The sequence below is a fragment of the Cebus imitator genome, unplaced genomic scaffold, assembly GCF_001604975.1.
Source record: "Cebus imitator isolate Cc_AM_T3 unplaced genomic scaffold, Cebus_imitator-1.0 Scaffold42, whole genome shotgun sequence".
In the NCBI taxonomy this organism is placed as follows: Eukaryota; Metazoa; Chordata; class Mammalia; order Primates; family Cebidae; genus Cebus; species Cebus imitator.
In genome coordinates this window covers 13,860,995-13,877,361 of record NW_016107357.1, presented here as the reverse complement: position 1 = coordinate 13,877,361, position 16,367 = coordinate 13,860,995, and the positions used below count along the sequence as shown (strand labels likewise).

The window sequence follows — 16,367 nt, the reverse complement described above, 5'->3', positions numbered from 1 at the left end:
AAAAAAAAAAAAAAGGAAAAAAAAAAAACCTGAACTCATACATTTGCTTCTGTGAGGAAGTTTTATCATCCTCCACTATTTTTTATTTTATGTTAGCTTCTTGTTTTTTTTATTTTCAAACTACTGGAATAGTTTAAATTTAAATTCCACTCCCTGTATTATGAGGACTTGAGGTTTTGGTGTGTCATGAATGACAGATTTTTATCTTCCCTACAGAAGGCAGAAAGCAAACTCTTTTTGCTTTTTTTCCAGCAGTGGTAAATGAAGTTTTTTAATAATTTGCTCTTTGTAGACATGGAACCCATTCGACTATGCTAAAACCCAATTCCTCAGCTCCTAAGACCTATATCTGTGTCTCTGTTCCCTTAGGGTAGACGTGGTGTCAGTTCAGACTTAACCATTCTTATGTCAAATTAGCTCTTTGCCTCTGACTGTTGGGGGGTGAGTACACCCTTTTGTTTTGAGTTAACATTTAATTTATGTTTCTCCTTATAAATTTTTTGATTACTTTTATTATTTTTATAATGGATGAAATCCTTTATGCATTACCATGCTCCATGAAGCCTATCAATATTTTGCAAAGTCTGATAGATGCTATTTAATGGGCTCCCAACACACATTGTTAACTAAGGTAGAATCTGCTTCTGGCCTGAAAGTTACTTTTGTAATGAGTTATAACCATTGTCTGAATATTTTTTTTCTTACTTTACAAAATTCTGTTTCATGTTGTCAGCTATTTGGAAATAGTTAATATCCCCAAATTGAAGTATCATATTTTCCGTTAACAACTTTGTTATCCTGTAAGAGTGGTGCTTCCTTTCCCCAAAAAGTGGTCCCCTACATTTGAGATGTCACTAGCTTTACTTTTTCTATTCCTTTTTGAACATTTTTCTACTACCCATATTACCACCTATGCCTCAAAACATCTGACAGTTTTCCACAATTCCTTTGCTCCCGGTTTTTAATCTCTCAGCTGGGCTCCCACCCAAATTTATTAACTTGGTTGCCCGTGAACCTCTAGATTTCTTCTCATCTTATCTCTTCCTTTCCAGGCACTCAAGAGCCTCAGCTTCTCCACTGTTCTCTCACTTTGAACTCTATGCATCTTTAACTTAACAGCCAGTTTCTGTGATGCCTTTCCCTCTTGTATACCTCTTCAAGTTCAAATGTTGGTAATTCCAAATTTGGGGTGAAGTTAACTGAAGCTGAGAAAGAACTAACTGAGTACAACAAAATGCAAAAAATGGCAAATGATAGAATGAATCTGGGAGCTTAGTAAGCATGGAGCAATAGGTGAAAAGGCGATAAGTGGATTAGGAGAGAGAATTGCACTTTACTCAAATGGATGTATAGCTTCCTAACACAACACCCAAATATAAGAAAATTCTGTAAGTAGCCAGTTATTTCACTGAGGTCAGGACAGCATGTAGGGGATCTCCAGAGTGAAGATGGCATATGCCTTATTGTAGATGTATTAGCAAGGAAAAGTTTTGGAGTCACCTTTATTTGGAGACATTTCTCTTACACTGGTTTGTGTACTTGCTGTCTGTAGCAGAGATATAACAGCATGTCTAGGTCTAATTGAAAATATATTTCCAAAATAGTTCATTTTAAATGAGAGTATTTATGCTGGCTTTTCTAGGGAAACGGCCATAATTACTCCATTGTGATTTTCTTTTCTCGTTTACATTTCTTTTTCTTTTCTTTTCTTTTCCTTTTTTCTTTCTTTTTTTTTTTTGAGACAGAGTCTCGCCCTGTCACCCAGGCTGGAGTGCAGTGACACAATCTCAGCTCACTGCAACCTCCGCCTCCTGGGTTCAAGTGATTCTCCTGCCTCAGCTTCCTCAGTAGCTGGGATTACAGGTATACGCCACCATGCTAAATTTTTTTATTTCTAGTAGAGATGGTATCTCTCCATGTTGGCCAGTCTGCTCTGGAACTCCTGACCTCAGGTGATCCACCCACCTCAGCCTCCCAAAGTGCTGGAATTATAGGCATGAGCCACCATGCCTGGCCTCTTGTGATTTTCTTTACTCTTTTCCTGGTGTTTAAAGTGGAATAAACCCAAATGATTTTGTTTTCTCTTATACTCATACTCCAGTAACTTGTAAAATTTATTATGCATTTTCATAGGGCTGAGATTTAAGATTTTGGGAGTAGAATGTTAGGAGCAAGATAAGCTTCATAAAAACAAAGACCTCAAACTGTCTAAGGAGATGCAAGTTCATAGCTAATCTAAATGAGATTTCTATTTAAAGTACTTCAATACAATATTATAATGCATGTGGCCATGCTTACTGGAAAGGTGTTGGTGTGGCTGTTTCCATTAAGTCTTATCTTAAATGTTTCATTATTTTGTACACAATGGCCAATGTGGTGCAGAAGGTCCCTCCTCAAATCCTTATCTCATTGATGATCAGTATTTAGGTTTTCTTTTGTGCTTACAAATTGCTGTTTTGGTAGACACTCATTTTAAATTATTTTACCTGATTTTACTCTTAAAGAGAAGGACAAAGTGTAAAGGAAAAATACGAAGTTGAATCTTTTTAAACCTGGGTCATACCTGTCCACACTGTAAGAATAAAATACATGAACTAAATCAATCTTTCTGGAGTTGTGCATTCAAGAAGCACAAGTAACCCAGCAGTCTGCAGTGTTGAAATCCCTCGAGTGTCATCAGGCTTTTGGGGCAGTATCATATTTTATTAATTAGGCATTTATACTGAAAAGGTTGTTCCAGGGCAGATCAGGTCCTTTTTTACTGTATACATGAAAGAACGTGGCTATAGCCATCATTTGTCTGAATAGTGGCTGCAACTATAAAGTGTGATGTTCATGCTTGTGATCCTGCCTCTCTGCTGTCAGCAGGAACGCTTGGATAAAGGAGACCTTTCTGTAGCTGCTGCATGTCAGGCAGGTTCTTGCTATTGCTGCAGTTCACAGAAGGCCCATGGCCTCAAGGAGGCATGGTAAAGTTGAATGAAAGAAATATCACTGGATGGAGAATCAGGAACTTTGATCTCTGGTTTGAGATGGGCCAATAACTTGCTGTCTAACCTAAGCAATCCACCTACCCCCTCTGAGCCTGGTTTCCTTCTCTGAAAAGTGAGAGTACCTGGACTTAGTAAGTTTTAGTTTGGGGAAGAATAGGGCTCTAAAATTACTAGGTTGTGAATAAGGTATCCTAACATGTGTCCTAACATTTATTTATCAAACTCTTTTGTAACACCTATGTTTGCCCGGCACTATTCTAAGTCTGTTACAAAGATGAAGTCATTTCATCCTCAGATGACACTTTGAGAAGGTACTATTATCATCTCCATTTTAAAGATGAAGGAATGCATGACCAGAGGTAGAGCTGGGATTCAGACTCAGGCAGCATGCCCTCGACCCCATGCTTTCAAATATTGGTATGTGTTAGCATCTGACTCATCTAGAGCACATCCTTTTTTCTGGTGGGCTTCATAGAGGAGCATTAAAATCACTGTGTTGTGGAGGAATCATGACTGCATAAAGAAAGGATTTTCAGGAGATCTGGCTTCTTCGGTGACTGAGAACAGTGGAGTCTATTTTGTGAGCTTCATGTTGAAAATCTCTACAAAGCATGTATTTTATTCTTCACAGAGTTCTTGGGGAAAAAAAAGGCATGCAGAGACATAGGGAAAGAACAATACATGGGGCTTTGGCTGCAAGTAGAACATGAGAGGACTTGGATCTGGAATCCTTAGATGTCTGTCTGATGACTGGTTTTGCTTATGTGTAAATACAAGTTGCTGTGCTAAGCAGAAATTAATTGTAATAGATGCATTTAATCATAATACAGCAAAGTTTAACTTGTTAGAGCTTCAAACTTGCAGATGAAGCTTTCCCTGGGGCAACCAGTCTGATTGTAGTTGCTATAGCTGACCTACTTATCAGCTTTTTCAAAAGGTGGCTTAAATGCCTCCCAGGGTACAGGAATACACAGAAAACCTAACAGGAGTAACTTTCTATAACTCATGATTCATTTTTAGTGCATTTGGGGGCCATACATCATATGAGGTAATCTTGTTCATACTTGCAGTTTTCACTTAGGCATGAGTCACAAGATTAATTCTTAATAACTCAACTAAGAATTCTTAATATTGGGATGACTAGAAGATTTCAAATCCACAGGTATTTTTTCTGATAGAGTTCAGTTAGGTATACATGAGCAAGAGAGCCTACCACCTCTTTTCAGGACTTTTTCCCTGGTTGGTAACTCAGAAGTCATGTCTTTTCTTGGGCATTTGACATGTTCCCTTCTGGTTGGGTTACTGGTGGAGACGGAAGAAAATGATATTGGCTTTTAATGCAAATCACATCTCTTTACAAAAGTGAGTCAAGAGTTTAAAGTTGTGTTAGAACTGTCGGTTTCTTGGTTTGTAGAAGTCACTTGATGATTGGTAGAAAGTAAGGTCATGGGGAAATGACTATATTTTATGTAAAGTGGTAAGTCTGAACCTCAGGTTGACGAGTGAAATGCTGCTCTCTCAACTGACAAACTCTCAAAGGCGTTGGGGGCTGAGGAGTCCCATCCAAAATGGATTCAGGAGGCTGAAACCAACCCCAGGATTAAAACCAAAGTGGCCTTTCTGAAAGATCTTGGAAACCAATCAAGATCAACCCTCTATGGTTGATGCAAGTGAGTGAGAGTAAAGAAAGTGAAAAATTGTGAGCCAAAACAAACTCCTCCTTTCCCTTCCTGGAATTCATATTTCCTTATAGTTCCCCAAGCCTAATCACATCATCCATTTTTTCCTCTTTCTTTTTTCTTTTTTTTTTTTTTCTTTTTTTTTTTTTTTTTTTTTTTTTTTTTTTTACTTTTTTGCTTTTTTTAAATTCCTCGTTTTGTCTTCCTTGTTTCCCCTATTTCTTTCTTTCTCACTGTTTCCCGCTCTCCCTATTATTCGTCCATTCTCTTCTATCTAAAATTCTTCAGCTTTCACCTAAAACTCAGTTCTAGATTTGTAACTAGAGTTTCTGGTGGACATGTTTAGATCAGGGGTTCTATACATAACCAGATAGATGCCTGTGACTTCTTAAGGTTTCTCTATGTTTACTGTGCCTTTGAGAGACCTTTTATTCTTGGTTCATATACTGTGGCCTATCCAATAATGCTTTATTCTACTTTAAAGTTTTTATCCAAAACCAGAATATTTATGAACAGTAGAGATCAGAAAAGTGAGGCAAAGATTTGGAGAGGATTCTAATTAACCTCCTTTTGCCTCATTACATTTTTATGAAACAAATCAGGATCACGTCATATTTTGGTTCCAAAATTACAAGGTTGGCTTTTCACTGAAGGGCTCAGTTATCTTGGTTCCTTGAATCCTTTCTTAATGGCCCCATCACCCAAATCTTGCCCTCTTTTCATTATGACCTTCTGTTTTATTTAATAGCTATTGAGCCTAATTAAAAATTGTATTTTTTCTTCTCATTTCACATCATGGCCTTGGTGAATGTATTTTATTGTCTCAAATGTTGGCCAGTCTCAGACCAAATATGGCATGCTATTTGAAGTTTTCATTATGGATGAAGATTGGATGTGGATTTGGGGAAAGAAATCCTGGCAGGATACTGACTGACTGCATCTAGAAGTGACAGCAGCAGAATTTTGCAACTGGGATTCATCAGTCACTTCTTACCATAATGCAGAGGTCTAAAGCCAGAGCAGTCCATCCTCCTCTATCCTTATCTGCACATTCATCAACTCCATCTTCAATCCAACCACTGAACAGTTAGTTCACTCTTACATGTTCATCCTTAGTGCATGTGAGGTCTCTCCTCTGTGTTTTCCATATCACCCCAAAACTCAGTTTCTCCTTGTGCTGGATTGTCTGGCCAATGCAATAGCTTCATATCCTGTCTTAGCTTTCTAAAGTATTTTGTAACTTGCAATTCAATGGTATGGAGCTGTTTTCTCCAGTAGAAACAGCTGAAGAGGTGAAATGAAATTATCACACAAAAACCTCAACAGTGTCAAATGATGATCGGTTTCTGTATGTGCTCCCTCTAAAAGATCCAATATGAAGGAGGAAAGAGCAGGCTGTGGTTGTTCTTCTGAGAAAGGCAAAGAGATACATCATATCTATATAGGTTGAAATAATAAATCTGTTGAGATTAACCATGTAAGGTTTCCTCTAATCAGCCTGTTGCAGTTTTAAAATATCATTAAATGCCGCATTGCACATGAAACGCAGGAAGGTAAGAATAAGAGGGCAGACAGCAGGTTCACTGCCCCTTCCTAACCTTGACAAGTGTCCTTTAAATGACCTTGATGCAGTTTTACTGTTGTTGTTGTCCTCGCTGATGCATCTTTTTGTCTTTTACTTTCAGCTCGGGGACCTGCTTCACAAGTTACAGTTCGTCCTGACATACGTGGCTCCTTGGCAGATGGCTTGGGGTTCTTCGTTTCACGTGTTTGCTCAGCTCTTTGCCATTCCTCGTATCCTTTCTGCTTCTATTTTCACCCTCAAGCTGAGATTCACATTTTATGGAAGCAAACTTTTCGTTGACCCCTGGCAATAAAAAGATTTTAAAGTCTTTAAGATTACATTTTAATGGGGACACTAAGAGGCACTTTGGATCCCTTTAGGCCACTTAGCCTTAAAAGATGTTTCTTAATTTTGAACTCTTCCTGCTTCTTCATGCATATTCAGGAGTTACTTTTATTTTTTCTGGTCCTTCCATTTCCCATGCCCAGATCTTCCTTAAGATATCCTGTCTTTTAAATGAAAAGTTACTGCTTAAATGATTGGGTCACCTTGTGCAAAATAGTGCAAATAAATTTGCTGTTATTAAACATTGTGGATAGGGTTGATGCATTCAGTACATTTTTATAAAGTGTATATGATTTTATACTATGGTTATCACATTGCACTCTAGTGATATTCAGAAACTCAGGTTTGTACCTAATGGTACAAACAGCATTTCGAAGACCATAATTTAAAAAATTATGGTCTTTTAGTTGCAATTAGCCAAGAAGCCTTGGTTTTCATGTGTGTTTTACAGTGTTTTCATAATAGTTTGAATTTACTTGATAACAAATTTTGAGATTCCCCTAAAAATCACTTTGACATTGATAGCTAAGTTTTATATATGTACATATGTGGGTAAGGGAGGTGGAGAGAGAAATTGCTTTAAAAATGCTCTTGAAGAAAGAGATTAATGAAAATTTGACTTAGGCCTAAAATAATGTCCTCAAAGGTTCTCCTTCTCACTGAATTTAGAGTTTTTAAACCTGTGTGTTTCCTAGGAAACGAACCACTTGCCTCAGAATCCCTGGAGGAACCAATTAACTAAGTAGATTGCTGAACCCAGCTCATACTTTTTAAATCAAATTTTCAGGGGCAGGATCCTGGAATCCGTCTTTTCACAAGCTTCCTTGGTGATTCTTATGCCATCGGTGTATGTGAACCAGGGTTCTAAACTGGCAATTCATCAGGGCTGCTGTCACCTAACTTGAAGGACCACTCAGCCTTCTTCCTTGTGAAATTTACATAAGGCTCTTTAAGACAATTCTTAAGGAATCTCTGGGACCTTAACTTGTAAAGGAATGAAAACATACTTGGGATAATCCTTGAGTGATAATATTTTTTAAAATGACTTCTTCCAGGCTCATAACATTTTTTTTTAACGTTAAGCATAAGAAGAGTGGTTCTCACAATACCCATTGTTCTATGTTCCTATTCTTAGACCTACATTGATACTGCTAAAGTGTTTCAAGGTCATTTGGCAGAACAAGCTAAGAAAAAATTATATATGTATATTTGCAAAGCCTGAGCTCGTGCACCACCCTTTCCCTTTAGCGGCAATCATTTTCTGTAATGCCAGTAATGTCAGTTTTCCTAAACAGAGTCTTTTAAAACAAAAACAGTAAGGTTAAACATTGAGTTGATTTTTAGTCTCTTTCTGATGTGTTTCTAAAGTTTCCTGTCTAGAATTTAAAGCATGTTTACTAAATGAAAATGATTAGATCAATGCAAATTTGTTGTTGAGGACTGGCACCAAGCATTTAAAAATTGAAGTGATGATTCCTGATATCATAACTTTGGACTTGCATCTGTCTGTAGCATTTCTTGTTGATGTTTATGCCTTGTTAGGTGAGTTCAATAATACTAATTATTCCTTGGAGTTCCACAGCTGAATTAAGACTGTTCTGGGAACCATAATTTTCAAATACTTGCCCTATGTTCGTGTTGAGGGTTCACACAAGAGCATGTGGTATTTAGCACTTAATAAGTTCTAGAAGAATAAAAACAGCATTAGGATTTATCTCAGCTTGTGCACAGTGAGCATTAAATTTAAATATTTTCATGATGTGTAGATGGATTGTCTTACAAAAGGAAACTTTCTAGATGTAGATTTTATTGGGCATTTGGTGGTTCCATTTTGGAACACGCAGTGGATCCCCTTGTTTTGTTCCTAAACCTGTCCTTGTTAGTGACACCCACTTCCTCCCCTTCTGCTAAGATACAGAGCCTCAAATTGACTTCCCTGGAGGCTGGCCACTGACAGGGTCTTTACCCTCTCCTCCTTACCCATGGACGCTCCTCATCCTTCATCAGTTGTAGAGGTAGATATTTGCTCCTTGGAGTCCAGCATCATGCTGTTCAGAATACAATGAAATAAATCGTTGAAAAACTGGATATACATGCCACCCAGACAAAGCTATTAAGTTATTAATTGTCAGCCCTGGATCTTGACTAATTTCAAAACGTTAATTATTTTATCACTCTGTTAAGAAGTTGTGGGCTCCATCTCAGCATCGAGAAAAGGCTAATTTGCTCTGTTTTGGAATTGAATTAGCTTTCAGGCCAGCAGCAGGGCACTGTCTGGTAAATTGCTTTTTCCAGCACTAGCATGTTTTCTCCCTCCATAGCCTCAGTTAGCTTCTGAGCTTGTAACCACCGGGAAAGATGAGGATATTCACCCTTATAATGTGTGTAGAGACCATGCAAGACCATTGTCTTCTAATAATTAGACAGACTTAGCCAGATTCTTTCTAGTAAACCCAGAGATTGGGAGGGCTGCTTTCTATTTGGTGCATCCTTTTCAGCTTCTAATGATTTTTAAAAATCTTTTAATAACTGATGTTTTCATTTTAAGTATGCTTTTAAAGGAGTGATCATCTATCCCTTAGGTTAAGCCCCCAGCTATTTCTCTTAGAAAGAAATAAAGAGGGCTTTATGTGCCTACTCCTCTTAGGAGCTCTTCTTTCTTGGCACTGCCTTGCCAGTAGTAGTGACAGCCTTTCATGTTTGCCCAGAGTGTGCCATAATTCTTTACTGATATTTCCCCCAAAAAAGATCCTCTCTATTCACTGCCATCCTCCCTCTAACCTGTGAAACGCCATTTCCTTTCCTACCATATTGAACTTGATTTTTAGCCTAGTGCTAGCTCCCTCACTTCTTAAATTTTAGATAATTGTTTCTGGCATTTTTAAAATGTACAGTGTAATCTTTGGGGAAATCTTAGAATCAAAAACACAAGCCACATCATCCCCGCTTTTAATATGTGTAGAGACCATGCAGGACCACTGTCTTATAATTAGACAGACCTAGCCAGATTATCACATATTAGCACATCTGCCCAGCCCTGGCTCCACTTGATTTTGTCCTGGTTCCTCTGCAAGCCCCATCACACCCTCTGTCCCCTGATGTAGGGACTTCTCCTTCTTCCTTTCTTCTCAACACAGCCCCTCAGAAAACTCCACCTCTGACCTGACTCTGCTTTCTAGCATTTTTTCGATACCTTCACTCAGTGATACATTCTGTGCAATTCCCTTTACTTCAGTGACAAGGAACATAATAGCTAATTTGTTGTGTTTTGTGGCAGAGTATTTAGGTATTTTCAGCTTTCAGAAGAGGAAACTGGTGGGTGATAATAGATATCACAGTAGCATATTGTTCTGTAGTTCTCCATTTGAACCTAGGTCAAAATAAAAAGAATTGGATTTAAATTGCAGCACAATAGAGAAATAGAGATCTTTTTGATACCTAAACAATTCAACATTGGAATGGATTATTAATGGAGGATGTGACATTTCACTCCTGAAAATGCTTGGGAGTAAATAGAAAGTCTAAAAAAAAAGTCACTCTTGAAGAAAAAAAAAATCATGTTTTTTGTTGTTGTTGTTTTGTTTTGTTTTTTTATATTTCGAGACAAGGTCTCACTCTGTTGCCCAGGCTAGAGTGCAGTGGTGCAATTCTAGCTCTCACCTCAGCCTCCCGTGTGGCTGGGACTACAAGTGTGCACCACCATGCCTGGCTGATTTTTTAAAATCTGATTTTAAATCTATGAAAATGTCTGTGAAAGTATGGACAGCACAAGACTCACTTCCTTTTTTATATCTCACAGATAAATGGGGCTACTAGGGAATCCCTGCTTCCACCCCTACCCCTTTATCACATAACTTGTTTAAAGTTATGTTAAACCACTTAGAAGTCCAAGTTACTTCTATGCTCTTGAAAATGAAATGCAGAGTCTTCCTATCTATGCCAAACATTTCTTTTTCACTCTCTGCCAGAACTTTTTGAACATGAATTACAGAAATAAAACCCCCATTAGTGGAGCAGTGAGAGAGAGACAGTTCTCACTAACTTCCCAGCAGGAAGATCAGCCCTATTGGAGGTCAGACCAGATCTACAGTAGAATGATCCAAGTTCTAATACCCTAGGACCAGGAAGGATATGCATATTATAGGACCTGGGCAGTCCGGCTCTCCACTGACTTCTGCCACCCCCATGGTTTCTGGCCAGCAGTTCTCTCTTATGCTCCAACCACAGGCCCCACAGCACCTCTGCGCCACAGTGATGGTGAGTGATTGGCAACTGGGAGTCTCCAATGGTGGAGTGAGACCTGGAGGGCCCAGCTTGCTCGGAAAACTGTTGTTTCTGGCCACTCCCCACTAATCACCAAAGATTCACTGGGCTTAAGCCAAAAGCAGCAGACATGCTAAGTTTAATATTGACCAATTACCTCTTTGATCAAGCAAGGTATTTGAAATTGGTGCATACCAGTACGTCAGAAACTTATATAAGGATGCCCAAAGAAGGAACTTGGCCCACAAAACACTTACTTCATGTTCTTGTGTTTTTTGCTTAAAAACTAGATATGACTTGAATTGAGCCAATGGTGTTCAATATATGATATCTGTTTATCTGCATATCCATCTATCTAGATGTGTATCCTATCTATCTAGATAAATAGTTGGATAGATATTTCAAACAGAGGGAAAACATGATTTGAGAAAGAGATACTATCTTCCCAAACAATGCTATTATTTATTTTCAACATGTATCATCTAATTTTAATTATTTACAAAGCTACTTGATACTGTAGTAAATTTTTTTTTTTCTTTTCTTTTTTTTTTTTTTTTTTTTTTTTTTTTTTTTTTTTTTTTTTTTTTTTTTTTTTGAGACGGAGTTTCGCTCATTACCCAGGCTGGAGTGCAATGGCGCGATCTCGGCTCACCGCAACCTCCGCCTCCTGGGTTCAGGCAATTCTCCTGCCTCAGCCTCCTGAGTAGCTGGGATTACAAGCACGCACCACCATGCCCAGCTAATTTTTTGTATTTTTAGTAGAGACGGGGTTTCACCATGCTGACCAGGATGGTCTCGATCTCTTGACCTCGTGATCCACCCGCCTCGGCCTCCCAAAGTGCTGGGATTACAGGCGTGAGCCACCGCGCCCGGCCTGTAAATTTTTTACTACAGTATTCTAGTGTGTTTTGTTCAGCTAATAATCTTAGTAAAAAGAAACTGTTCTTTTCAGTCCTTAGATATTAAATCTTTGCCATGAATCCGACTAAGACTGCTGAGCTTTTTATGAGAATCATTTGGTTTACATGGTGGTGAAATGAGACCTAGCAGTGTACTACTGAAAGTTTTATATTTATAAATGTATACATAGAGAGATTAAGCATGTATCCTTTGTTCTTTCTTTGGTGGAAAAAAATGGCTTTAGTGAAAACTCATCAAAATGTGATATATTTTAAAAATATAGAAATGATATATATATATTTTTGCCTTAACTCAACATTCTCAGATTCTGCCATGCTTTTCTTTCAGACGATTGCCACATCAATCTTTTCTACCCCACTGAGTCCATTCCTTGGGAGTGTCATTTTCATCACATCATATGTCAGGCCAGTGAAATTCTGGGAGAAAAACTACAAGTAAGATCCTAAAATCAGTGCTCAATTGCTTTTCTCCAGTTTGTGCTTCAGAAGGCTTTTCTGCCTTCCTCTGTTAGAAGGCCCCTGGGTCCAGGCTTCCCTGTGCTGTGGGGCCAGTCCAAACCTGTCTCTCTTGATGACTTCCTCAGTTCATTGACTCAGCTCTTGGGTCTCAGAGCTCTGGAAAGAACATGACTGATTTCAAATTAGCCAACGAATACTTGTCCAGGTTTCACCAGTTGTGAAGGAAAATGAATTATCACTACCAATTTGTAGTAGGTGACCTAGGGAAAGATTGTTTAACAAGCCATTGTTAATGTCCTTTGATATGCCAAGATGGCCCCTGGATGGCACATGTTTTTCCTCTCTGTAGCATCCCTTCGGGAGCATTCTAAATATATAGTCCTGTACAAGTGTGCAGTTATCATAGCTCTATGGAAAAGAGATAACCAATTTCTGAGTGCTAGAAAACTTCTGGCTTAAAAGTGAAGATGATTTCTTCACTTTTTCTTCTCTGTTTGGACCTGTCATAAATTTCCTTAAGCTATTAGTGATTGATGAAGTAGGAGTGTTATTCTTAAGGGTAAGCTAGAAGAGAGAAGTGATAGTTCACCAAGTAATTTTAAAGATCTCTTAGTGATTTGTCGGGGAAGGTCTTGAGAATAGCTAGCAGGGAAAGAAAGCATGTGTACCCGGAGGTCTTCAGCTAGGACGGAGACCTTTGGATTGCTCCATGTGTTGGTGCGGCTTTTCCATTTCAGTCCCCCTGCCCTAATTTATTAGCCAGACTTGTGCCATTTATTCCTTTTTTTTTTTTTTGAGATGGAGTCTCACTCTGTCTCCCAGGGTGGAGTGGAATGGTGTAATCTTGGCTCACAGCTACCTCTGCCTCTGGGTGAAGCAATTCTCCTGCCTCAGCCTCTCAAGCAGCTGAGATCACAGGTGCCTGCCACCATGCCCAGCTAATTTTTGTATTTTTAGTAGAGATGAGTTTTCACCATCTTGGCAAGGCTGGTCTTGAACTCCTGATCCACCCGCCTTGGACTCCCACAGTGCTGGGATTACAGGCATGCTGTTTATTACTCTTAAATCCTAATGTTTTTTCCATAATTTGTTTACATTTTGCAGAAAACTAGCATTTTACAACGTGTGATTTATGTCTCGAAGAGGCCATCAAGTTAGAACTGTGGTTTCATGTTTCTCCCGAGAAGTGGTTTATAAAATGTGCATCCTTCTGGTACAGGTGGTGTGGCTTAGGGATTAGAGCACAGCCTGCCTGAGTTCATACACCTCATCTCTCCCACTTAACGGTGATCATTTCAGGTCTCCTTTTCCTCATTTGTAAAATGGAAGTGAAATTCATAGACTTGCTGTGAGGAGGAAATGAATTAACATATGTAAAACACCAAGAACAGGGGCTGGCGCAGGGTAAGCACCACGTCAGCCTGGGCTAGGATGATTTTTCTCTGACTGCTCTGCAGAGAAGTTCCTGTCCCAGCTTGACCCATGCTAGTAGGTGTTTACCATGACCCAGGGATGTCTTCTTCGGACAATCTCATGTTTAGGGGTGCCCTGGTGAAAACTAACCAAACCAGTGAGCCCTACTTCGGATCAGTGAGAAGTGGAAGGAGGTCCCTCAGGTTTCTGGCAGATTTCTTGTCTTCTAAGAGAGGTAGATTTTTGCAATAAAAGTAAAGTTGTCTTGAAATTCACACATCACAAGGCTGCCCTTTTGCATTGGTCTAAAGAGACATGCATATTTACAGAGCCAGTGAGTACAAGAAAATGATCAGAGTTGGCTTCTCTTTAATCTTTTTTAGGAGAAAAGAATTTGGGGGACGTTTTTTGGAGCTCTGAAAGTCACAATTCTGGAAAGTGCAAATACTTGTAAATAAGAGGAGAGGCATTTTCTCATGCTTTCATCTAAACAGGGAAGGAAAGTGTAACATATTTAAACTTGGTCCTCAGTACAAAAGGTTTCTTTTTGTCTCCTATTCTCAGAGAGGGAATCAGTCTTTCTGGCATGGGAAGATACAATGTAAAACACCTCTCAGTTGAATCAGAAAGGATTTTAAGTGTACTGGGTGGAAAGGGGAATCTTTGTGTGGAGATTACACTGGAGGGAGGCATTCTAATACCTGCACTAAAGGAGTTACGTGTTTTGTTATTTAATCTCCACACTTCCAAAATTCAGCCATCCTTTTAGGGTGTTATGTTTGGGTCTGAATTGTCAGTTTATGTGGGTTGCTTAAACATATGGGCTTCTAGAGCAAGATTTATGTTTATTTAGTCCCACAAAGAACTGATTCTGCCCTGTTTGTTCTTTTCATCAGTAAATAACATAGATATTAGCACTAGGTTCCCCGTATGTGTATATGGGTTGTCTACCTTGGATACCCTTCTCATGGGTATGTACAAGGATACCTGCCCTTTCCTAGGTTTTTCCGAAGGAGCCAAGTGGAAGAAATTGTCAATTCCACTGCAGGAGAGAGTTCTTGGTGCAAAACCCAGTCTGCTGAAGTTCTGTTGTTGCCTTTTGTGAAGGCATCAGAACACAGCATCCTCTGGTCCATCTGCTGAAAAGATCAGTGGATGGAAATCACGACAGTAGAGTGGTGGGTACCAGGAAAGGGAATGACAGGAAATCTCATCTGGATCCTCACAAACACTCTGGAAAGCTCATTCTATCTATTTAAAACTTTTTTTTTGTTTCAAATCCTAATTCATGAGTTTTAGCGTTCTGGCTGGAGAGTTTATATGTGGCCGTTCTAATTACCATCTTTTGGGTCTGATACAAAGGACCAGTCAGATAATGTAATTTACTCTGTTTAATTTTGTACTAGTTGTTCCGTCACTTTAAAAGGGCCCCCTGAAAAGACATTCTCGTCTAGAGCTCCAGTGAGCACATTTCCCACTGTGAACTGCCGCCACCAGCCTGGGCGTGTGTGTTGAAGGATACCTAGCAGTCCCCTCTCCTGGCTTCCCTTTTCTTTTCACCCCTGCTCCCTCACTTTTCAGTCCCTTGGTTTTTATTGCAGATCTTTGAAAGCTGACTTTTGTTTGTGCAGGTCTCTAATGAGAGCTACAGTGTAACAAAACCATTTTAATACTCTATGGAAATGGTAAGTAAATCACCAGTGACCTGATAACCATGGCTAGTTCCTTTTCTCCCCGAATTGGCCTGTCCTAAAACCTGCAGACTTCCTGTTCCCCGATTCTGTGCCTCACTGGGGCATATGACAAATGCGTCCCGTCTGCCTTTTTACCCTAGCCTCCTAACTAATCTGCTTGCTGCTCTCTGCTCACATATACCTCTAGGATAGCTGTCCTAAAACACAGCTCTCAGTATGTCACTCTTCTCCTCAAAAGCCTGCAGTGGCTCATTGTGCTTGAGGAACAAGGAGAAATGCCATGTAGACCAGCCTTGTTCAATAGGAAGTTCTAGATGATGTTCTATGTCTGTGCTCTCCAGTATGGCAGGTACCAGCCACATAGGGCTACTAAGCACTTGAAATGTGGCCAGTCTGACCGAGGAACTAAATTTTAAATTCCATTTACCTTTTTTTTTTTTTCGAGATGGAATTTTGCTCTTGTTGCCCAGGCTGGAGTGAAATGGCGGGATCTCAGCTCACTGCAACCTTCACCTCCCAGGTTCAAGCGATTCTCCTGCCTTAGCTTCCTGAGTAGCTGGGATTACAGGCATGTGCCACCATGCCTGGCTAATTTTGTATTTTTAGTAGAGACGGGATTTCTCCATGTTGGTCGGGCTAGTCTTGAACTCCCAACCTCAGGTGATCTGCCCACCTCAGCCTCTGAAAGTTCTGGGATTATAGGCATGAGCCACCTTGTCTGGCCAAATTCCATTTACGTTTAACTCACATATATTTAAATAACCACCTGTGATGAGAGGCTACCGTATTGGAAAGCACAGATAACAGACCCTTCTTTCTCTAACTTTCCAGCCCATCTCCTGCAACACTTTCCCACACATCACATACTGTGAACTTCCATTCCAAAACTTTCCTTGGATTGTACCCTTCATATAGAATGACCTTCCCTCCCTCAACCTCTTCCTTTTCTGTCTATACCTAGTTGTCAAAGCCCAACTTAAATGGCAGCTCTGCCATGAAGTTGCCCTGATCACCCCAATTAAAAATTATGTTTCCTA

General features: G+C 39.5%; 1 protein-coding gene across 2 annotated transcripts in view; it reads left to right on the top strand.

Moving 5' to 3' along the window:
- Positions 1–16,367, top strand: part of PCNX2 (pecanex 2) — a 292,353-nt gene that overhangs the window by 184,216 nt on the left and 91,770 nt on the right. For both annotated transcript variants that reach the window (XM_017526554.2, XM_017526553.2), the window contains exons 22-23: positions 6,358–6,466; positions 12,070–12,199. In XM_017526554.2, the coding sequence (XP_017382043.1) occupies positions 6,358–6,466; positions 12,070–12,199 (239 nt within the window). The remainder of the gene's footprint in view (positions 1–6,357; positions 6,467–12,069; positions 12,200–16,367) is intronic.